The 24,218-nt window shown below is 39.8% G+C and overlaps 1 protein-coding gene across 1 annotated transcript in view; it reads left to right on the top strand.

Moving 5' to 3' along the window:
* Positions 1 to 22,656, top strand: part of LOC308317503 (excitatory amino acid transporter 2-like) — a 42,964-nt gene extending 20,308 nt beyond the window's left edge. Inside the window, exons 3-11 of the mRNA XM_080766565.1 lie at positions 6,007 to 6,159; positions 10,474 to 10,724; positions 11,469 to 11,577; positions 12,171 to 12,297; positions 12,908 to 13,141; positions 16,864 to 17,058; positions 17,898 to 18,032; positions 19,488 to 19,716; positions 21,672 to 22,656. Coding sequence (XP_080622691.1) covers positions 6,007 to 6,159; positions 10,474 to 10,724; positions 11,469 to 11,577; positions 12,171 to 12,297; positions 12,908 to 13,141; positions 16,864 to 17,058; positions 17,898 to 18,032; positions 19,488 to 19,716; positions 21,672 to 21,752 — 1,514 coding nt within the window. The 3' untranslated portion in view covers positions 21,753 to 22,656. The remainder of the gene's footprint in view (positions 1 to 6,006; positions 6,160 to 10,473; positions 10,725 to 11,468; positions 11,578 to 12,170; positions 12,298 to 12,907; positions 13,142 to 16,863; positions 17,059 to 17,897; positions 18,033 to 19,487; positions 19,717 to 21,671) is intronic.
* The last annotated feature ends 1,562 nt before the right edge of the window (positions 22,657 to 24,218 follow it).

Below are 24,218 nucleotides of genomic sequence, written 5' to 3'. Positions count from 1 at the left end.
CTGTAGGTATGGATAATGGATGGATGTTATAATTAAAACACTGCATGCGTGCGATGATGTTTTCTTTGTGCTCCTGCAGTCAACATCAAAGTTAGATCCACCTGGTTGTTGCGTGTTGGCATAAATAAAGAGTAGTTGTGTGTTGCATAAATAAAGAGTAGTTGTGTGTTGCATAAATAAAGAGTAGTTGTGTGTTGCATAAATAAAGAGTAGTTGTGTGTTGGCAGAAATAAAGAGTAGTTTTTTGTTGGCAGAAATAAAGAGTAGTTGTGTGTTGGCAGAAATAAAGAGTAGTTGAGTGTTGCAGAAATAAAGAGTAGTTGTGTGTTGGCAGAAATAAAGAGTAGTTTTGTGTTGGCAGAAATAAAGAGTAGTTGTGTGTTGCATAAATAAAGAGTAGTTGTGTGTTGGCAGAAATAAAGAGTAGTTGCGTGTTGGCAGAAATAAAGTCAAGAGTAGTTGTGTGTTGACAGAAATAAAGAGTATTGTGTGTTGGCAGAAATAAAGAGTAGTTGTGTGTTGGCAGAAATAAAGAGTAGTTGTGTGTTGGCAGAAATAAAGAGTAGCTGTGTGTTGGCAGAAATAAAGAGTAGTTGTGTGTTGGCAGAAATAAAGAGTAGCTGTGTGTTGGCAGAAATAAAGAGTAGTTGTGTGTTGGCAGAAATAAAGAGTAGTTTTGTGTTGGCAGAAATAAAGAGTAGTTGTGTGTTGCATAAATAAAGAGTAGTTGTGTGTTGGCAGAAATAAAGAGTAGTTGCGTGTTGGCAGAAATAAAGTCAAGAGTAGTTGTGTGTTGACAGAAATAAAGAGTATTGTGTGTTGGCAGAAATAAAGAGTAGTTGTGTGTTGGCAGAAATAAAGAGTAGTTGTGTGTTGGCAGAAATAAAGAGTAGCTGTGTGTTGGCAGAAATAAAGAGTAGTTGTGTGTTGGCAGAAATAAAGAGTAGTTGTGTGTTGGCAGAAATAAAGAGTAGTTGTGTGTTGGTAGAAATAAAGAGTATTGTTGTGTGTTGGCAGAAATAAAGAGTAGTTGTGTGTAGACAGATAGTTTTGTGTTGGTAGAAATAAAGAGTAGTTGTGTGTTGGCAGAAATAAAGAGTATTGTTGTGTGTTGGCAGAAATAAAGAGTAGTTGTGTGTTGGCAGAAATAAAGAGTAGTTGTGTGTTGGCAGAAATAAAGAGTAGTTGTGTGTTGGCAGAAATAAAGAGTAGTTGTGTGTTGGCAGAAATAAAGAGTAGTTGTGTGTTGGCAGAAATAAAGAGTAGTTGCGTGTTGGCAGAAATAAAGTCAAGAGTAGTTGTGTGTTGACAGAAATAAAGAGTATTGTGTGTTGGCAGAAATAAAGAGTAGTTGTGTGTTGGCAGAAATAAAGAGTAGCTGTGTGTTGGCAGAAATAAAGAGTAGCTGTGTGTTGGCAGAAATAAAGAGTAGTTGTGTGTTGGCAGAAATAAAGAGTAGTTGTGTGTTGGCAGAAATAAAGAGTAGTTGCGTGTTGGCAGAAATAAAGAGTAGTTGCGTGTTGGCAGAAATAAAGAGTAGTTGCGTGTTGGCAGAAATAAAGAGTAGCTGTGTGTTGGCAGAAATAAAGAGTAGTTGTGTGTTGGCAGAAATAAAGAGTAGCTGTGTGTTGGCAGAAATAAAGAGTAGTTGTGTGTTGGCAGAAATAAAGAGTATTGTGTGTTGGCAGAAATAAAGAGTAGCTGTGTGTTGGCAGAAATAAAGAGTAGTTGTGTGTTGGCAGAAATAAAGAGTAGTTGTGTGTTGGCAGAAATAAAGAGTAGTTGTGTGTTGGCAGAAATAAAGAGTAGTTGTGTGTTGGCAGAAATAAAGAGTAGTTGTGTGTTGGTAGAAATAAAGAGTATTGTTGTGTGTTGCCAGAAATAAAGAGTAGTTGTGTGTAGACAGATAGTTTTGTGTTGGTAGAAATAAAGAGTAGTTGTGTGTTGGCAGAAATAAAGAGTAGTTGTGTGTTGGCAGAAATAAAGAGTAGTTGTGTGTTGGCAGAAATAAAGAGTAGTTGCGTGTTGGCAGAAATAAAGAGTAGCTGTGTGTTGGCAGAAATAAAGAGTAGTTGTGTGTTGGCAGAAATAAAGAGTAGCTGTGTGTTGGCAGAAATAAAGAGTAGTTGTGTGTTGGCAGAAATAAAGAGTATTGTGTGTTGGCAGAAATAAAGAGTAGCTGTGTGTTGGCAGAAATAAAGAGTAGTTGTGTGTTGGCAGAAATAAAGAGTAGTTGTGTGTTGGCAGAAATAAAGAGTAGTTGTGTGTTGGCAGAAATAAAGAGTAGTTGTGTGTTGGCAGAAATAAAGAGTAGTTGTGTGTTGGTAGAAATAAAGAGTATTGTTGTGTGTTGCCAGAAATAAAGAGTAGTTGTGTGTAGACAGATAGTTTTGTGTTGGTAGAAATAAAGAGTAGTTGTGTGTTGGCAGAAATAAAGAGTAGTTGTGTGTTGGCAGAAATAAAGAGTATTGTTGTGTGTTGCCAGAAATAAAGAGTAGTTGTGTGTAGACAGATAGTTTTGTGTTGGTAGAAATAAAGAGTAGTTGTGTGTTGGCAGAAATAAAGAGTAGTTGTGTGTTGGCAGAAATAAAGAGTAGTTGTGTGTTGGCAGAAATAAAGAGTAGTTGCGTGTTGGCAGAAATAAAGAGTAGCTGTGTGTTGGCAGAAATAAAGAGTAGTTGTGTGTTGGCAGAAATAAAGAGTAGCTGTGTGTTGGCAGAAATAAAGAGTAGTTGTGTGTTGGCAGAAATAAAGAGTATTGTGTGTTGGCAGAAATAAAGAGTAGCTGTGTGTTGGCAGAAATAAAGAGTAGTTGTGTGTTGGCAGAAATAAAGAGTAGTTGTGTGTTGGCAGAAATAAAGAGTAGTTGTGTGTTGGCAGAAATAAAGAGTAGTTGTGTGTTGGCAGAAATAAAGAGTAGTTGTGTGTTGGTAGAAATAAAGAGTATTGTTGTGTGTTGCCAGAAATAAAGAGTAGTTGTGTGTAGACAGATAGTTTTGTGTTGGTAGAAATAAAGAGTAGTTGTGTGTTGGCAGAAATAAAGAGTAGTTGTGTGTTGGCAGAAATAAAGAGTAGTTGTGTGTTGGTAGAAATAAAGAGTATTGTTGTGTGTTGCCAGAAATAAAGAGTAGTTGTGTGTAGACAGATAGTTTTGTGTTGGTAGAAATAAAGAGTAGTTGTGTGTTGGCAGAAATAAAGAGTATTGTTGTGTGTTGGCAGAAATAAAGAGTAGTTGTGTGTTGGCAGAAATAAAGAGTAGTTGTGTGTTGGCAGAAATAAAGAGTATTGTGTGTAGACAGATAGTTCTGTGTTGACAGAAAAAAATATTGTTGCATGTTGACAAAAATAAGAATAGTTGTTGCGTGTAGACAGAAATAAAGAGTATATTGTTGCGTGTAGACAGAAAAGGGTAGTTGCGTGTAGACAGAAATAAAGAGTACATTGTTGCATGTAGACAGAAAAGGGTAGTTGCGTGTAGACAGAAATAGCTCAGTATCTGTGACCCAGGACTATTACTGTACAACCTGAGAGACTGTTGTCACCTTGGGTTATGTCATTAATCGTCTGCTGTAAATTAAGGCAAAATACCATGTCACAATAATTGTCCCAAACCAACTTTACCAGGTCTTTGGTTTGATTTATTTATTTATTTTTAATGTAAATTACTTAAAGGACCACTTCACCAGTTTACATCTTCATATAATTGGTCCTCACTAATGTTCATGATAAAATGCCACAATGTTTTTCCCGACTCGGTCTGTGTCTCATAGGAGGGCCATGAGCAGTTCAGAAACCTGTCTACCAGTGACATCATTGATGGGGAATCAAAGCTAATAGAAACAGCAGGCAGCCTTTCTATTCCTGAATAATTGCAATGCAATATTGGAAGCCATTATTCTCACAATAATAAAAATCATGAAAGATAAAAAAAAAAACATGAGCACAACAATTTGTGGTATTTTATCATGAACATTAGTGAGGACCAATTATATGAAGATAGGTTGAAAAGTTATGAAGTGGTCCTTTAAAGGAGCACTCCACACATATCCAACCTTAATATCTTCATACAATTGGTCCTCACTACTGCTCATTATTAGATGGCACAATTTCCATCCACTCACACTGATTTTCATTGGTGAGCTGTGGACAGTTCAGAAACCTGCCTACCAATGAAACATCGATGACATTACAAGCAAATACAAACTACAGCCATTCTCTTCCTGGAAAGTTTAGCATGCTGAAATAGAAGCCATTGTTCTGGCATTGATAGATATACGCATTTGAAATCTTGTTTGAAATTACCAAACCTGCCTACTTGTGGTGCTAAGGGTGATGCATTGAACGAAGGACCTTTTCTGAGGCCCACATTAAATGTTCTCTTATAGCGAGAATCACACAGCATACCTAAAAGGAAAGCTTAACTTGTCCACTCCAATTTATTTATTTATTTTGATTTGACCATCTTCCATTCTGGAGATATGTACCTTTATGTAACACCTGCTTTTGTAGTAACGTACTCTTCTTGAACAGAAAGCCTAATTAGGAGCGGTTTTATGTCAGGCGCTGTGTATCGCAACACCGGTGGTGTTGCTGTTTTTTCTTCCGAGGTGGAAAGACTGTTGTGACCCTTTGGGGGTTCCCTGTGCGACGCTCCTTTGCGGAGACGCTGCCTTCATTTGTCCCCGAAATAACTGTGTAACACTGGTGTTGCTGCCCGCCTCCCATAACACAACAGCGCATTTGCATTGTTCCATCTGACCGGCGTTGATCATCATGATAAAGAAATAACCGCTCGTCGAGGGACGATACAATCCGTGATAGTTTTTTGGTTTGAGTATGAAGAAAAAAGGAGAAAGAAATCTGACCGACAGACACTCACACAGTCACACTACACACAAGACCCCTCCCCTCCTTCTGCTGAAACACACAGGAGGGAGCCTTCCCCTCCCTGAAACAAAGAGAGAGAAATAAGATGAGAGGTGCACCGAGACGATCGGCTTGTTATGCAGCGATTCTGTTGACCTGAGTTGCATTGGAGTGTCTGAGCCACCATTACGTGACAATACGCCAACCCCCTCCCGTCCTGTTTTCAGGAAGGGAGAGGCATTATTCCTTTTTTTTGGGATCACGTGACCGGGGCTTTGTAGCATAGATCAGAGTTGTTTTATATATTGTCCGGGCGGGTAGAAAGGTGAATGAAAGTAATCAATAAAAAAATGCGGTAAACGTAGAAATCCGTGTCCCGCACCGGACCGTTGGGATTCGAACCACGTAGAAATCCCTTTCTCGCACTGGCTGTGTTAATTGCTGTCAGGCAGAAACCTTTCATCTCCATATTTCAGCTTTTTCATTTTTGTCAATTAATTTGTCGTACTAGAGTCTGGTGCAAAAGTGAAAATATCTATAATCTACAAGCTCACAGCGCATCGTAATATGATGCAATGTGAGCTTGTAGATAGGCCTATAGTACAACGTTTCCATGTCTAGTTTGATGATGTTAGAATCGAAAAGAATACTTTATTGGCAAAACAGTTGGAAGGACAGTATCACCAATTAAAAGCGTCAAAAGGGATAAAACACAAACATGTTGAAGCTTGTTTCCATTTAGGTCCATTTATTATACAACAATCACCCAGCAGACTACAGATAACCATACACAGTGAAGGACAGTAGGCTACACACTGGACAAACGACTTAACAGAACAACACAGAAAGCAGTTGTGTAAGTACTAAGTAACTAATGTACTCAAGTACAGTACTTTTTACTTAGCCTGGCATGGCCAGACTAATATCACTGCATAGTCTGGAACTTCGGTGTGGTAGATTTCTCTCACTTTTATTTAAATAAAACATGTGAGTACTTTCTTTCACCACTGATATAACGACTGCCCTTGTAGCCAACTATAAGTAGTATTTAAGTGACGCCATGATTTAAGGTCAGTTTTAAACTCGTGTTTTTAAGGTGTGTTACTGTTAGATTCATGGTGATGTTCTTATTGTTTGCAGGTGTGTTATTGGGCTCCTGCACGGGGATGCTGCTCAGACACTACTCTCCTCTGCCTCCGGATGTCGTCATGGTCATTGCATTCCCAGGAGAGATCTTGATGAGGCTGCTGAAGATGCTCATCTTACCTTTGGTTGTTTCCAGTCTGGTCACAGGTGAGAGGCACTGGTGCATGTTGGTTCAGATAGATGCAGTAGATGGACCTTTATTGATGCTATCCATTTGGGAATGCATGTGTTGCAGTAGCAACAGCAGCAGCAGCAGTAAGCATAACCATACCGGTAAGAGTAGAGCAATACAAATAAGTAACACTAGTAAATATAATTGAAGTGTGTGTGTGTGTGTGTGCGTGTGTGCGTGCGTGTGTGTGTATATTATATATATATATGCATATGCCTGCAGGCCGGTGTACAACAGTGGGTATGAGGATAATAGTCTATAGTACAGTAATAAGATATGTGGATAGGCCTACTGTATGTTACTGTTGTAAGCAATGTAAGAATGGGGTTGATTGATTGATTGATTTTTTTATACTAAAGCTATTCAAATATGGCTTATATCTATAAGATCACAATGTGTTGCATCAGCCTGTAGAACTGCTATTGTTCATTATTGAAATCACTTGAAATATATTTTGATGCCAATACTTTTGTACTTTGTACATTTTGAATGAAGGACTTTTACTTAGTTGTAGTTGTTACTTAGAGTATTTCTACCTTGTGGTATTGCTACTTTTACCTGAGTAAATAAATACATCAGAGTACTTCCATCACTGCGTTTATGTTATTTTCCATTTCCATTTTATATGAAAACAAAGTTTGCAGTGGCCATGAGACTATAGGCTATATTCTGAAAGAGCTCATTGTCTATCTTCCACTCAGTGCTTTTTAGTCGATATGTAATGTCTTTATTATACACAAAAGAGATCTTTCTAAATATCGGTAAACAACATAATTCTTCCTCCAGAAGAGCATTGGACAGGGAGGCACCATTATAGCCCACTCTTTATTTCTCACCAGAGACAGACCAACATAAAATACGCTTCCAGTACAAAAGGGCTGTTTTGGATTGCTTCCAGACCAAACAAAAAATCTGACTGCTCGTTTTAAGGGCTGATTCATACTCCTATTTTAGTGCAGAATAAAAGTGAGTTTGGCGCTGTAGAACCTACAATGTGACGTCATTTGAGGTTCGGGGGGGGCAGGTACCGTCCTAAAGTCGTCTCTTCGGTGCGAGTATGAATCGGCCCTAAGGACATTTTTGTTTGGCCGTGGCTGCTGAGCCGGTACTGGTTGGTAAGCACATTGTACAAGCTCTGAAGGTCATGCAATCTCATGGCTATATCCTCAATAACCATCGGCAATGGTATAGCACATAAGTACATTGTTACTTGAGTACTGTACTAAAGCACATTTTTGGAGAATTCATTTTTTTTTGTTTGTTTGTTTTTTGGAAGCTGCTGACTTTCACTCTGCTACATTGTAGAGAGAATTTCGCACCCTAGAGTATGAGGCTTATAAGAAAATAAGAATAAAAATAAGAGACAAAAGTCGTGACGTATAGTGACTTTTGTCTCTTATTTTTATTTTTATTGTTGACTTTGCTGTATTTATTTTTCCAAACAAGTGTCTTTACTCTTTACATCATTGTTTTATTTATAATGTTTTTTATAATTTGATCTCAATGATGTATGAGTTTACGGGTGTACGGGTGGCAGGGGGATTATGACTGCCGGTCCGTGCCACGGCAGTGGCAGTTTGTAAGCGGCAACTGCCGATAACAGCTGCAGTGTACCGTGGCTGCCGGGTAAAAATCACTTGTGGATTTCCTGTGTACTTTTAATACTTTTGTATTTTGTGTGACGCTGTAGTGTGATCAAGTAGGGCGTTAATTTACAAAACACAAAACATTAAAATATGGAGATTAAAGGTTTCTTCCCAACAGCAACGATATACTTTATCCAGTGTCCACCTCTGCTGCTTGGTATGCTACCCGTACTTCTACAAGATCTGAAGGTGTTTTGAGGTCATGCAATCTCACTATCCTCCCATGACTTTAACCACACAAAACTATAAATATTGTTACTGTCCATATAAACATGTCCGTACACGGACGGACTGGTCCGTGGCAAAGACTTGGTCTTGTCCGTGGCAAATTTCAGATTTTCTGTTTTACACACACATTATAATGTTCTCATTTTGATCATAACACCCGCTTACTGAATGTCAAGTTTCCAGGTTTTCTTCAGAATACTATGACACTATGGCACATTAGGAGTCCACTAGTACTAGTCGTTCTCAAATGATTAATTTGCAAAGACCCCCTACTCTGAGAGTGTTCAAATGGAACCAAATGGACCCTTACGGCCAGGTCCATTTGGTTCCATTTGAACACTCTCAGAGTAGGGGGTCTTTGCAAATTAAACACTCAGTTACAGACCTGTTATGGTCATTCAGGGCTAGCAAAATGGAATGTTGGCAAAAATCCAGGAGGGGCGAACCCCATCCTCGACCGTGACGAGTCGTCTTGACCTTTGGCCTTTGGTCATGACCTGCATCGACCTCCTGGGCTTTCGTCGCGACCTGCGCCTCTTTTCCGCGACGTTCCACCCGTGCACCATGACGCATGGTACGGTCTCTGTGGAGAACGGGCGCTCGTCTCGTCTCGTCGAGTATTTTGCGACACGTCGCGACCTTTGACCTTTGTCGTCGCGACTTTTGAAGTTTTCGTCGGCGTTCACCGACGATAATGTAATAGGTCGCCGATGGTATTGAAACGGTGTCTTTGGTTATTTTCTCCGCATCCCCCATCCCCAGGGGGGGTTCCTGTGCTCCTTTGCTCCTTTTGCCTTCATTTGTCCCCGAAAAATAAGGCTGCACTTTCCCGAAGGTTACTTTTCATTTGATTGCGTCAATTATTTTAATCCAATACCCATGCACATATTGTATCACATTTTGTCGATTGATATAACTTTAATAACCTCCAAAAATAAGGAACGTTTTTAATTCGATTTGAAGGTTTAATGGCCTACTGAAAAGGCGAGTGTTGATTTTACGCACAAAGAGCATGGCTGTTATACCATCGGAATGTTATCCACATGACCGCGATCGTCCTTCTGGGGGGTCCTTTGGGGGTCCCAGAGTTGTAGATAGCCTACAAGGACAACACAAAAATCACAAAGGCTACAATGAATTTACAATCAGCTGTTCTACAAGCTCACAACGTGCTCACAACGCGCTACATCTGCTGTGCGAATTTAGATCTCATTGCGAGGTCTGTCTGTCTGTCTGTCTGTCTGTCTGTCTGTCTGTCACGCACGCACGCAGACATGTCCACAGATATAAATTTAAAGATATTCATTTAACGAGGGTGGGAGGGGGGTAATGATGTAATTCTTATAAGTCAAGCATGGAGTGAAGTCTAAATTCTCTTAATTAACCGCAGCCGATCTGCAAGCTCACAACGCACCTGCCTGCAGCTATACATCTGCCAATTGAGAGAGTGAGAGAGAGAGAGAGAGAGAGAGAGAGAGGGGGGGGGGGCTTCATGGAATTAAATAATCAAAGTCATGCATGGAGTGAACAGTGAAGTTTACATAATTATCAGATTGTCTTATTTGCGCCGACAAGCTGCAGATATATTCTGCAGATATATAATGCATGGGTGCCGAGGGTAGTTGAAAGGGTACCTTTCGGTGCTTTCACGTGCTGTGGAGTGGTTCTCGGGCCACACACACACACACACACACACACACACACAGCTGTGCGTATCATTTGGCATGCATTTTGCATTCTGTGTGCTCTTTCCTGTGCGTCGAATGGTGGTGTTTAAAAATAAATAAATAATAATCCAAAAATGTCCACTACAAGCCAACATGGTGATGACCCTTGGTCCATATCAAATTATTTTTCTAAATAAAAATCAACGCTCTACTTGATCATCATACTACAGTGTCACACAACAGCATCAAAATTAGCAGATCCACAAGCCGGAAAAGTGTCTCAAAAAGCGACGTGACAGTTTTGGACATGCGGTTTCCAACACAGTGACGATACAGTATACTGTATTCAAGCATCTCAAACCTTTCTAACGGCAACCATTTTAACACTTTACCTGCAGTAGGCCAAAACTTAATTAAAGGTGCAGTGATTGAAAAAACAACCTCAAAATGGGTCAGGGACCCATTGTTTGGAAAACACTGGTTTATAGTCAAATCCCTTATCGTGTGGCATTACCTTTTTGAACTTGCCACAAAGACCATACTTTTGCCACTTACGTATATTTTAATACAGATACTTTTGTACTTTTACTCAAGCAGGCTACATTTTGAATATGGGACTTTTCTACTACTTGTAGCAAGAGTATATCTACAATGCACTTAAGTTTAATTGTTACTTAAGTAAAACATCTAAGTCTACTGTACTTCTTCCATCACTGGTTCTAAAACCCTTATGATCATTACCCCACAGGTCTTGCTGGTCTGGACGCCAAGTCCAGCGGCCGGCTGGGCACCAGGGCTATGGTCTACTACATGACCACCACGATCATCGCAGCGGTGCTGGGCGTGGTGCTGGTGCTGCTCATCCACCCCGGAAACCCCAAGCTCAGGGGGCAGATGGGAGCGGGCAAGAAGAACGAGGACGTCTCCAGTCTGGACGCCTTCTTTGACCTCATCCGAAATCTCTTCCCCGAAAACCTGGTGCAAGCCTGCTTCCAACAGGTGGGATTTGTCCTAGAACCATATTTAAATGTTTTGGAACTACTGATCTATAAATAGAAATCTATTGTTAAAGTGCAGCTACAAGTTATTAAAATAATGATAATTAGTACAGTAAGAGCAAAACATTTAGCAAAATCTTGACAGAATTGTGAAAAGATTGAATAATTTTGAACATTTTGAACGGGGGTCTCTCTTATGGGGGTCCTTGGCAGGAACATTTTTCAGATGGGGGTCCGTAGCCATTCTTCTCCTCTTTTAAATATTTTGAGTGCCCGCATCTCTGTCCTTTTTCAATCAAGGTTTGTGTTGACACTTCACACACAACTATGGCCATTTTGACAGGTAGCCACCTAGTGAAGGTGATTGCCCACATGGCCACATGATTCTGTTCATGGCTATAATTTTGCATCGTATCAACTCTCTTTTAGTTTTCTGATCCGTTCTAGAGCGGATATAACCCATGGCAGAACCCAAGAGTGTTGTGCACCTCCAAAATGGTTCCACTGGTTTAAAATTGGTTTAGTTTGGTATAATTGTTAATGTTTCTTTTGACTACGGAGACTAAACTAATGCTTTTAGTTTAGTTTTATAGTCTCCCTATTTTTCTAAACCGGATCACACGTCTCAATTTTAGAATGAAAACCAGAGCTTTTCTCTGTAGTGAAAGCCTGGAGACGTGAGGCTGGTTTATGGCTGATTGTATTATTAATTTTAATAATTTGATGTTTTAAATGTCACTTGCAGATTCAGACGATTTCGACCAAAGTACCAGTGCCCACTAACAGGACCAGAGCACCGCCCCAGTACACCATCAAGAGGACGCTCCAGTTTAAAGGAGGAATGAATGTCCTCGGTTGGTCAAACATTTTAATTCATAGTGTATAGTTGCCTATATACATCACAGACTTTTATTAAAACATGATAATTTTCATTCCAATTCAAGGTCATCCATTTGGTAGAAAATAGCAGATCGACAATTGTTTATTTTCAGCTAAAGCTTTCTCCACAATAAAAGCAAACAGAAAATACACTAGCATAGAGCCCTGAAGTGGATAGTTCAGATTTATTTTTACTTAAGTTGTATGAAATACATTAATATAGTGATTGCAACAGTATTAATTAATTGCCCGAGTCTCGTGGTGGGAGTTCTGCTCTGGTTTTGGTTAAATATTAAGTATTTCCGGTTTGTGGGGGGCACAGGGGGGCACGCACTTTAATAAACATAAATCATGTTTGGTTGTAAATGGGATAGGCGTTTATAAGCTTTTAGCTTCAGCCTTTTTCCACCTTTGTGTGACAGTTTCCTTGAATTGTTGTATAATTTGTACTTGACACTGGAAGATGATCAATAAACTAACTAACTATATACACTAACACTATGAACCACATTCATAAACTGGTGGCAGACATCTCTCTTATAGTATGTCCCATGCCCTTTTCTTGCAGGTTTAATCGGGTTTTTCGTGGCGTTTGGAGTCACCATGGCCAAAATGGGAGAAAAAGCCAAACTGATGCTGGAGTTTTTCAACGTACTGAATGAGATCGTAATGAGACTGGTGGGCTACATTATGTGGTAAGTAAACCCCACAAAGAAGTACATTTACTCAAGTACTGTACAATTTTAAGGTATCTTTTACTTTACAGGAATATTTACAATTTTCAATACTTTTACTTCTACTGCACGCGGAGGCAAATATCATACTTTCACTGTAGCTACTACACTCCACTAGGCCGTGAAGGAAGTAGGAAGAGTTATTCTGTGTGCATAGAGCATATTATTGATTATTATTATTACAAAACAAACCAGCCCTAAATACTATAGGATATTTATACTTTTTGAAAACGTACAATGTGATATTCTGCATAACGACGAGTACGTTTACTTTTGGTACTTTAAAAGTATATTTTGATTCCAATTCTTTTTCACTTTTTACTAAAGTTTACAGTTGTATTGTTTCTTTCCTTTTCCCATTATATTCTGTTTCTTCTGAAGTTTTTTCCACATTGGTTACATTTGTATTGTCTATGTTCTTTGTCCATCCTGGCTTATTTCTTGTATGAAACAAGTCCATAGACTTGGCTGCCACATGACATAAGGTAATTTCGTAAAGCCATGCATGCATTGTTGGCCCTAAAAAAACAAATTTGAGTCAATGTCCACCACTGTGTGTGTTTGTGTGTAGGTACTCGCCCCTGGGTATCGCCTGTCTGATCTGTGGAAAGATCATCTCCATCGCCGACCTGGAGGTAGTGGCCAGACAGCTGGGCATGTACATGGTGACTGTCATAGTGGGTCTGCTCATCCACGGAGGGATCTTCCTGCCGCTCATCTACTTCGTCATCGTCAGGAAGAACCCCTGGACCTTCTTCATGGGAATCTTCCAGGCCTGGGTCACCGCTCTGGGAACAGCGTCCAGGTGGGGGAGACATTTCTCACACATTCAACTTAATGATTTTAGGTTGTGAGTTGGTCTTTTATTAGCCTGGAACTCACCTATGCTTTTTATGGCATAGGCAGCTCCCGGCAGGATCCGCCGGGAGCAGTGCCGGTTCTAGGCCTTTTGAGGCCCTAGGCAACATATTATACAGAGCCCCCCCCCCCCTCCAGCTTTGCCACGCCGGATAAAAATTGTAAATTTGCCATGAAAATGCTTCAATCTGGTGCACTTTGAGATCAAAATTAAGAAGCTAGGTGGGGGCCTCATGTGGCCAGTAGTAGTGGTCCTACCCCCCCCATGAGACTTACAAATCCCAAATGTTTATAAACAAATCCCAAATGTTTGTAAACAAATCCCAAATGTTTATAAACAAATCCCAAAATGTTTATAAACAAATCACAAATTTTTATAAACAAATCCCAAATGTTTATAAACAAATACCAAAATGTTTATAAACAAATCCCAAAACCCATGAGACTTGGTCCTACCCCCCCGACCATGAGACTTACTGCAGGTCAACTGGTAGTGGTCCTACCCCCCCCATGAGACTTACAAATCCCAAATGTTTATAAACAAATCCCAAATGTTTGTAAACAAATCCCAAATGTTTATAAACAAATCCCAAAATGTTTATAAACAAATCACAAATGTTTATAAACAAATCACAAATGTTTATAAACAAATACCAAAATGTTTATAAACAAATCCCAAATCCCTTGGTCCTACCCCCCCGACCATGAGACTTACTACAGGTCAACTGGTAGTGGTCCTACGCCGTAGGACCACTACTGCTTATATATTCTCCCGGGCCCCGGGAGAATATATAAGCAGCTGCGCGACATGAGACTAATTACTTAGAGCGACACAGAGAGAGAGGAGCGTGTGTTTGTACATGTGTGCGTGTGTATGTCAATTTTACAAAGGTGCAGACAATCAGAAATCAGCAGAGAGTGAGCAATGTTTGCGCTACTCTATGCCGAATTGAAGTGGACTCAGACTCAGACTTTTTTTTTCTCCCTGGAAATAAAAACGTCTGGGTTTCCGAGGCTAGTCTTTTATTGACATCATGGCAATGGAAAAACCTTGTCCAGAACCGTTACTTTTCGGGAAATTACGGAAGGGAAAAAAAAACAGAACCTGTGTTCCAATGGATCGAATACAGTAATTATCCCAAACTAAACTATTCGATTGTTTACTATGTAACTTAAGTTATATATTTATTTATAGCATAATATAACATTATGTCCCACAAAATTATAAAGTTGCATTTTTAAGGAATAACAATCATCCTTCCATAAATGTATAGAATCAGGGGGTCCCTATAGGGCTTAAACGTATTAGACTATAGTTTCATCCTGGCTTTTTGCCAATAAAGGCACCAAGGCTGAACTGCCAGTCAAAGCGAAGACTGCCAATCACAGCGTGTCCTTGCCGGACATGCTTGCAGAGACTCTTGGGTAATAAAGGCAAAGTTGGCTGCCATGTTATGCCCCAAAGTACTGCTGCTTTAAGCACTTTCACGTTAAATCGCATTGCGTTGTAAGCTCATAGATCGTTTGCCTGACTAGACATTTGCAAACACACGTATGATGAATAGTGCACTTGTATCGTGCATCGAAAACATACAATCTACAAATTAATTCCCATTTCACCTTGAATATGCAGCAACTTGTCTTTCATTGTCATATCCTAAACGCAAAGAGCATAAACTAGTTACTGTTGAGAAAATAATGCTTTGTTATTGCCTTTGACTCAAAGTTTTCATTCCCCAAGGGATCCCACATTTCACACTGTCCTTACTTTGTGTTTTTAATGTAAATGGGACGTAGCCTACTCACTCATTTCCCAAGGTGATCTCAGAACTCTCTCCTTGGTTTCAACAGCTCTGTGGTCTATGCAACACCTCTTTGAAATAAACCAACAAAAAACAAAACACATACGTGAGAAGATCTGGGAATCCATTAAATCTATTAATTTAATGGACCCGAGAAGGCCTCCTCTAACACGCCACACTCTCGGTTAAGCGAATATTCAATCAATCACGGAACACTGGTGGTGAGCAGCGGCTTTTGTTCTTACTCACGGCGGTCGCCCTGTTGCTGATCATCAGGTTGTGTGTTGGACCACGTCACCACGATGATCTGTATCTAAACTTTTAAACCGTGCTGGCAGTTTCTCCTCAAACTACAATCCTAGACCTGAGGTTCAACAAAATCAAATGTCTGTTCGGGAAACAGAATCCATTAAATAAATAAAGCAAATGTTTTTGCCTCTTGGGGCGCGGCAGAATCTGTCTTTGGAGATTAGTCATTGGATAATGATGATAATTGATTTAATTTGATAGTAACCACTTGAACCCCAGCATGCCTATTCTCTGGAAAACATTCTCCAAAAACTAGCTTACCGCATCTACAAGCTCAAGCTTGTGGATCGGAACTAGAGCCAGAGGCGTCATTTAAAAACTGAAATATAGGGTGGCAAAAAAATTACAATTTCAGACAGAAATACTGAAAATGGCTGGTTTCACAAAATTGAAGATTTTAAAAAAAAGTGTCTAATGTATGTATTGGTGACAAGAAAATAATAACGTGTCACATGCCATTATGCAGATGAACTGGTGTACATTGAAATGCACTCAGTGCCAATCTAAAATCGAATTAATTAATCTGCAAAAACGTATAGGAAGGCGGTGAAAATGCATACAATTACAGAATTTTGAGGATAATGCAACCAACCAACACATTAGTTTGTACTTGACATTAGCCCCTTGCTAGGGAGTGGAAATTCCCCTGGGATACCAAATGAAGCCCCTGGCTGTAGGGCTCAAGTTTGGTTAAACAATTGCATTGCAATAATGCTTGTGGTAATTAATAGCAGGAGTGAAATAACATTAAGATTGGTGGCAGAGAGAGATGTTAGATGAAAGAACGGACCGCAAAAACATGGTGATTGATGATGTTTTTTAATTTTATGGCTGCTTGTAAACACAGACTTCTTGGTTAGGAAAGATTTCACAAGAGAAACACTGTGTCATTTAATTACGTGATTGTTTGTCTTACACGGAAGATTTGTTTCTGTTCTATACACCCTAACATTTTCAGACTATAGTGGACTCTGGAGACTCAGGAGACGGCTATTTGTGTCAGCTTTTGTTACCTACACACACACCCGAGAAGGCCACACTCTCGGTTAAGCGAATATTCAATAAATCACGGAACACTGGTGGTGAGCGGCGGCTTTTGTTTGTTCTCACGGTGGTCGCCCTGTGGCTGATCATCAGGGTGTGTGTTGGACCATGATGATCTGTATCTAAACTTTGAAACCGTGCCGGCAGTTTCTCCTCAGACTACAATCCTAGACCTGAGGTTCAACAAAATCAAATGTCATCTTGCTTTCAACCAGGATGATCCTGGTTCCTTCATAGGACTAGAAAAAAACCTCCACACACTTCACCTCAACAACAATCATATACGAAGTATTCCAAAGGAAGCGTATTTGATGTATTACCTTGTGTTGTTCTTGTAAATCGCTCTGGATTAAGAGCATAGCTGCTAAATGCCTAAATTATAAATTGTAATGTAGGAAAAGCCAAAAAGGGAATACAGTATTTACAGTACTCGCGACCCATAAAAAATGGGTCCCGACCAGCTGTTCGGGGAAACAGTGATCTAAACCATTTCTGTTCATATGTCTTGGTCTAGTGCTGGTACCTTGCCCGTCACCTTCCGGTGCTTGGAGGACAACCTGCACATCGACAAGAGAGTGACGCGCTTCGTCCTCCCCGTGGGAGCCACCATCAACATGGACGGCACTGCGCTCTACGAAGCCGTGGCGGCCATCTTCATCGCTCAGATGAACGACATTGACCTTGACTGGGGGCAGATCGTTACTGTAAGGTGAGACGTCAGTCTTATGATATGATATGCAAGCAAGGTAAACAATTATATAACTTGTATCTCCATATTTCAACTTTTTGTAAACAGCTATATTCTGATATCAAACTAGGCAAACAGAAAATAAATGTTCAGGTTGGGGATACAATTTTTTTATCCAATCAGGGGGGAGAACTTATTCAGGATACAGGATAAAGAAATGAAATGGAAAGTGATGACAAAAATGGAACTGGAACACTATACAATTTAAGCTGATACTGTAGTGTACATCCTCTTTGAGAGATTCTGTCTCAGCTGATTGAATGAAATTGGTATCCCATCTGTTAACAAAATAGACAGGGAGACCGCTTTTTTTCTTTGTCCCTCCCCCCTTTTTTGTAAGGACCAATTTTCAACATTTCTTCATATAATTTGCCGTTCGGTAAATCCCACCCCAAAAAGCGATTGTCCAATGCCAATCCAAATAGTTTAGTTACTGTTGCTATGCAGGTCAAGCTTTCGCCATCTCATAGCTGTCAATGTTACTTTGCATGGCTGCGTTGTTGAACATATACACGGCTTAATGCAAGAACGATGACTTCTATTTCAGCATGCTAATTTTCTAGGAAGAGAAAGGTTGTAGTTTATATTAGCTTTGGAATCCCCATCGATGATGTCACCGGTAGGGCAGCTCTGAACTGTGCATAGTAGCTCCTCTGAGACACAGAGAGTGTCTATAATGGTCCTCAATGATGACCATTATGCACATATATATTAAGGTTGAATTATACATGGGTGAAGTGCTCCTTTTAACCCATGTAAGTACATTGGAGTGCGGCTTTGACCTGGTTTTCTCTCTGCAGTATGACGGCTACCCTGGCCAGTGTGGGAGCCGCCAGTATCCCCAGTGCTGGACTGGTGACCATGCTGCTGATCCTCACTGCGGTCGGCTTGCCCACCCAGGATATCAGTCTTCTGGTGGCTGTCGACTGGCTGCTGTGAGTACAATACAATGGGCACGAATGCACAGTGGTGCAGGTGTGGCAAATGCTACCCCTTTTAGTGTGCACGTTTAACCTCAAAATCACTAACTAGGGCATGTTTAGGGCATGAAAGCAAAAGTACAATATTTTAACTTTTGGAAAGGATTTTAAGTGGTAACTTATTTCCCTCTGCCTGCACACAGAAGCACAAGCAAACATGATACTGTATTATCTAAATGAAATGTATTGAAACACAAAACCCTGTCTCTTGAGTCTGCGTACAACTAAACACCACTGTCCAATTTTAGTTTAAATACAATATAAGACAATCTATGCAGACATTGTTTTGATAACATTTCTTGCGAGAATCTATCTATAGTTTGATAGCTGCTGGAATGTAGATGTTAAATGTTGCTATGGATGCTGGATCACGCGACCCGCTCTCCCTGTTATAAGGTTTAATTTGAATGATGTGTGGACGCGCCCGTGAGTGTGAGTGCATGTGTGTTATTGTTTGTGCATGCGTGTGAGTTTGTGCGTGCGTGCCTGTGTGTTTATTCAAGTGTCATCCTTTCTTGGGCATGATTAATTACAACAATCTTTTGATGTGATGGAAATTCACTAATGAGAAAACCTACGCATAATGGTGAACTAAATTAACACCAGTTTACAAATCACTGCTGTCGTGCAGAAACCTTACATCTCCATATTTTTTACTATTAGTGTTTCTTTTCATAAATTAAAGTCAGACGACTTTGTCATACTACTGTACACAGTGTCACACAAAAGTAGCAGAACTAGCCAATCTACAATCTCACCAATTAACTGAAAGTGGTTAAGTGTGTCTCTGGGTTTTATAAATATCGAAACAATGAAAAGTATTATTAACAAGAGCTTCTGACAAAATGATTACTACATTGGATCCGCTTCCTGAATGTAGAAGCCTGGAGATTTTATGGTTTACGTTTGGTATTAGCCATTAATTTGGAGTATCAATACTGTGTATCAATATGGGTTAGATTGGGGGGGTCAAATCAACTAATCAAAATGATTCCCGAGCGCGGCACGGCGGCAGCTGACCGCTCCTTGGCTGCGGCTCACTGCTCAGAGATGGGTCAAATGCGAAGAACAAATTTAACTGTGGTAACATGTGTGACAAATCGTACGACTTTGACTTTTGTGTCTACATTTACTTTAGTTTATTTGATTATCTTCACAGTAACAAAACAGCTTATTTGTTAACACACGGTTACATAACAAAAGGAACTAGAGATGATCAAAAGGAATAGGCTGAAAGCTTATAAATGCCTATCCTACGAACATCAAAATAAAAAATCCTCATGTGGTTAGAGCAATTGAAGGAATTACAATAATAATAATAATTTAATACCACCGTCAAGAAAATTCACAACCAATTGACGAGAACCAACACGATACCCCACCCACCCCCGTGTTACTTTGATCTCGCAGGGATCGTTTCCGCACGTCCGTCAACGTGGTGGGAGACTCGTATGGCGCGGGCATCGTGTACCACCTCTCCAAAGATGAACTGGACATGTTTGACGCTCAGCAAAGCCGACCCGATGAATACGACACCATGGGAACCATGGGGAAACAGCAGCAGTATTATGAAAACAACAGTAGTAACCAGAATGTATACGCCCACCACCAACACAACTCTGCTCTCATGGACGACAAGGTACAATATGGATATAGATTAACGGACATAGAGACTTGTATGTAGAGAAAAGCTCCCCGGGTGTTCGTCATGTGCTCGTGCTGTTTTAAGTTGTGTGTTTGTCTTTTGTTTTTATGTTATTTTGTATATTGACATAATTATGTTTATGTGAATATACAATGTCACACATTCATCTAAATCATTGTTCAAAGGTGTGAAATAAATCTATATGTAATACTGTACACCTGTTAATCATATGAAAAAAAGCAGTTTTTGTGATCAGAGCCGTCGAGTTCTGATGATCCTCATGGGGGCTACCCGCAGCCCCGCCTCCCCCGCAGCCCCCCCCCCCCCGCCGCGGATTTATTTATTTCCCAAATGGTCTAAAAATGAGTTATTTAGCATACTTTTACCAATGAATTAGCCTATACACAGACAACGGCTAAGCCTTCCCTAGCCTTACACACCCGCCGCCTATGGGCACTGTACTGTAGGCATATAATACCTGGCTAGGTGAAAACAAAAGAAACCCGATTAGCATTTGAGTACTTTTAACACCTCTGAACAGCTGGCGGAGAGGTTCACATTTTCGGAATTCCAGAGCATGTGTAAATAGTATGCAGTCTGTGACGGAGTCACAGAGTGTCAATAATTCCCAGAAAATCTGTAATGTTAATATAAAATGTCCACGAAAATCTTCATGGGGGCTAAAAGGGGCTATTTAATTCTTCATGGGGGCTGTAGCCCCATAGCCCCCACAGAGTCGACGTCGTTGTTTGTGATACCATATAGCTAATCAACAGCATTCCAATATTTATATTCTGTTCTTGAATATAACATCCTTAAAGAAACTCACTTTTCCTTAATTGAAATCTGTATGACTTGCCTATAAGATGTTAAGCATAAGCTTCTCTCAAACCGTTTCTGCTCTCAAATCATTTTGTGTTTTGTGTTGATGTCTTAATTGGATATCTACTGTACATGCGCGTACAACCCTTTGTTTTCGTAATTGGACATGTATTCGTGGTAGCCCTTGATCAAATGCTGCTCTTTGGTAGACATAAAAACTGCTGTTTCATCCAAAGTGATAATATTCATAAAATGCCAAAAGCATTCATGCACCCTCAAAAGTATTCATGAAATGCAACCAACAACAAACTAAAAATATTTAATTTATTTGCTAATTATTACATTGGATGTCCGCATGGTGCAACATTGTGTCTGATATTCTGAATGATAATTATTATTAGGGATAATATTGTTATTGTGGTATTGTAGTTCGGTTGGGCAGAGAATCCATCAAATACATGACCAATTTTGAAATGAAAATCCTTATGTTTTGATTTTCTGTCAATGATATAACTTCATATCAATATTGTACTGTAACTGTACATGTTACTGCATCACATTTAAAGCTACAATCCACAAGTTTTATGTCCGTTGTCTCTCTCTATCAACGGAGAGAGAGCTAATTGCAACAATGTCCGAACTACATTAAATATGGCAGTATGTCGTATCCGGGGTGCCGCCTGCTTCAAAAACCTTACGGACATTGAACCTGTTGATGTCTTAATGGAAGATTATAGGCAGATCACCTCGAATTACTGCAGATAATGGTTGTATTGATTAAAATCAATTGTATTCATCAATAAGTTCCCAATTGTATCTTCGAAGAGACTACACATTGGGGATCCTCAAATCAAATTCAGTCAAAATGTCTGATCTCTTTCTAACTGGCATCCCTATTTTAGACATTATAGGTTTTTTTATTATTCATTTATTTTTAATTTATTTGAATCAAAATGTGTAAGTGGTTAAGGTTTTGGTTTCTCTGCTCCCAACCTGTGACAGTGTGCATGTGACGGTGCCTTGATCCCCACATTAAACTAAGCGGCTCTGAGTACCATGAAAAGCGCTATATAAATTGGATGCATTATTATTACTACACAGTTAGATGACTTGATGACTGCTTTCAGGTGACCACAAATGGCAGGCCCCCAAATGGCCTCCAGAGAGAATACTCTCTTGTTGAGGAAGAGCCGTGGAAGCGTGACTAACGTGCACAACAAGACGGAACTTTCCCTGAGTTCCACCAGCTTTCGTCTGTCTGTCTGCCCTCAAAACAAACGAAATACATAAACTTCTGAAAGAATCTAATTTACAGCTACGATATGACATCTGCAATACCAACAGTCTTCTCTCCACCTGCTCAACAGGGGGTGCTAGTGGATTGATCACCTTTTTTTCTAATTTGAAAGGCAGATTTGATGTGATCATGGCAAAATGAAACAAACGAAAGACATAAACTAATGTGAACATAATGTGATCATGGCCTTGCCAGTTATATGCCATAAAATGTCTAAAATCAGAGGTAGGGTAAAAATATGTTTTCATTCATTTTCACGAGCAATGTCGGCCTGTAATTTCATATATTTCTCGAGTTAACCCATTAACTTTGTATTTTTTTTGTTTTGTTTGATGACCAATAATGAATGGTTGACATTGTCTGATTTCAGACAATGTCAATCACAAGCATTTAACCAAAGGCAGAAGGCTGTGGCAGCCAGAAAGTTAACTAAGAAAAACAGACCTGGTGTCAATCGGTACTATACTGCAGGCTGCTAAGGTGCATTACCTCTCCGACTGTTTTACCGGCAGGCGAATATAATCCTTTAAGTCAAACAGTCAACTGTGTTGTTGTCAGCTCACATGGCCTGCAGACGTAAGCACCACCAGCTTAAATCTTGGACTTAAGTCTGTAAAAGGAGTGGATATGGCCTCTAAATAACAGCAGGTGTAATTATTTATAAACAAGCGACCGACGCAAACTGTCCAGTGATGCAGAGAGCCCAGGGCCAAGGCCACAAACCAAATGTTGGAACTGTTATGCATTGTTTCTAAACGACTGGTACCTGTCCCCACCATTGGACCATTTGGACGTGTAAATTGTCATAAAGTTAAGGTCCCATATCTATCTACAGTACACTGTAAATTTTGTTTTAATTTACCTCCGAGCTCTCAGAGTTACAGACCCGTTAAAGGTCCATTTGGACTTCCCTGCTAGTCCCAAGACCTGAGCTTGAGAAACGTTGTTCTAATGCACAAGCACTGAATGTGTTCTGTTTTTGTCTGTTTATTGCAAATGACTAAGTTTGTGTTCATAGGAGCGTGTGTGTGTGTGTGTGTGTGTGTGTGTGTGTGTGTGTGTGTGTGTGTGTGTGTGTGTGTGTGTGTGCACGCGCGCCTGATCCGCTGCACAGAGAGAGAGAGAGAGAGAGAGAGAGAGTGAAAGAGAGACCACAAGATCGTGACATTAACATTCAAAGGGTTGACTCTCCCACTCTCAGCGGTGCCAGTGCATTGCTCTGTTGTTTTGTTTGTTTCAAAACTGTATATTTCTTTGCAAAAAAAAAAATGGACAACCTTGCCTTGAAGATGTCAACTGCAAAGTGCAGTCCGTATGATGACAATGACATTGCTGGACATTATGACATCATAGAGTATTAGGACTGACATGGGATCTAGTAAAAATAAAATAAAGTGAAGTTCTGTCTCTCTGCAGCAGCCAGTTTAAAGGGATAGTTCACCTCAAAAATAAAAATAAATAAAATCATGTTTTTTCCCCCCTTGCATTCCTGAGACAATATTGCAATATATAATTAAATTAAGCAAAGAGAGACCAATTTTAACAAGAGCAATGCTACATTTAAAACAATTTAACCTGGACAGTTAGTATAGCGTGGTCCATTCTGTGATTTGGTGTTCATAAATTATTTTTATAGAGATTTTTTTAATTCAATAAGGAAATATTTAATCAAATGAATGCGATAAAATATCTCAGTGAATTCAAGGCTTCATGGGGATACCAATGGATATAGCAAAAATACATTTTGGGGTGAACTACCCCATGCATTTAAATACAATCTTGAAGAGGAAGGCTGTGCCTTTCTTGTAAAACAAACCCATGGCTCACGCAGTTCAACTGTATGTAAATACACAAAAGAGTGCTTGTAATTTAAGTATAGCATTTATCGAATCTGTGTAGTGGCATTTATGTTTTATTTTGCACCAGTTTGTATTTTCATGTTTAAAGGGTTACTATACTTTGGTCCGACATACCATTGGTCCGATCGACTACCTACCCCAAACCCTCACCTTAACCGCAAGCACGGGGCAGCACACCTAAACCTAACCCCAACCCTCTCCCGAGTCGGACCAATGCTCCTTCGAACCAATGATATGTCGGACCAAAGTATGCCTCCCGTTTAAAGTGCCTCCTTGCACTTTGTGTATATATTCTATGTAGCTCAAATGTATTCTTCAACTGTATAGATTTTGGCACTTTTGTGATGTTTCCTTTTGCTATACATTTTTATAAAATAGAAGACTATACTGTATATTAAAACAAATAACTTAAAATGATAGACCTATACCGTTTTCTCACATAGGCCCAACTGTAGGTTATTGACTTAAGTACTGTATAGATAAAATGTATACTTTTACTGTAAATGCAGAGTGTACCA

This window comes from Protomyctophum bolini, assembly GCF_963924005.1.
Source record: "Protomyctophum bolini genome assembly, chromosome: 1".
In the NCBI taxonomy this organism is placed as follows: domain Eukaryota; kingdom Metazoa; phylum Chordata; class Actinopteri; order Myctophiformes; family Myctophidae; genus Protomyctophum; species Protomyctophum bolini.
This window is presented reverse-complemented; position numbering and strand designations above follow the sequence as displayed.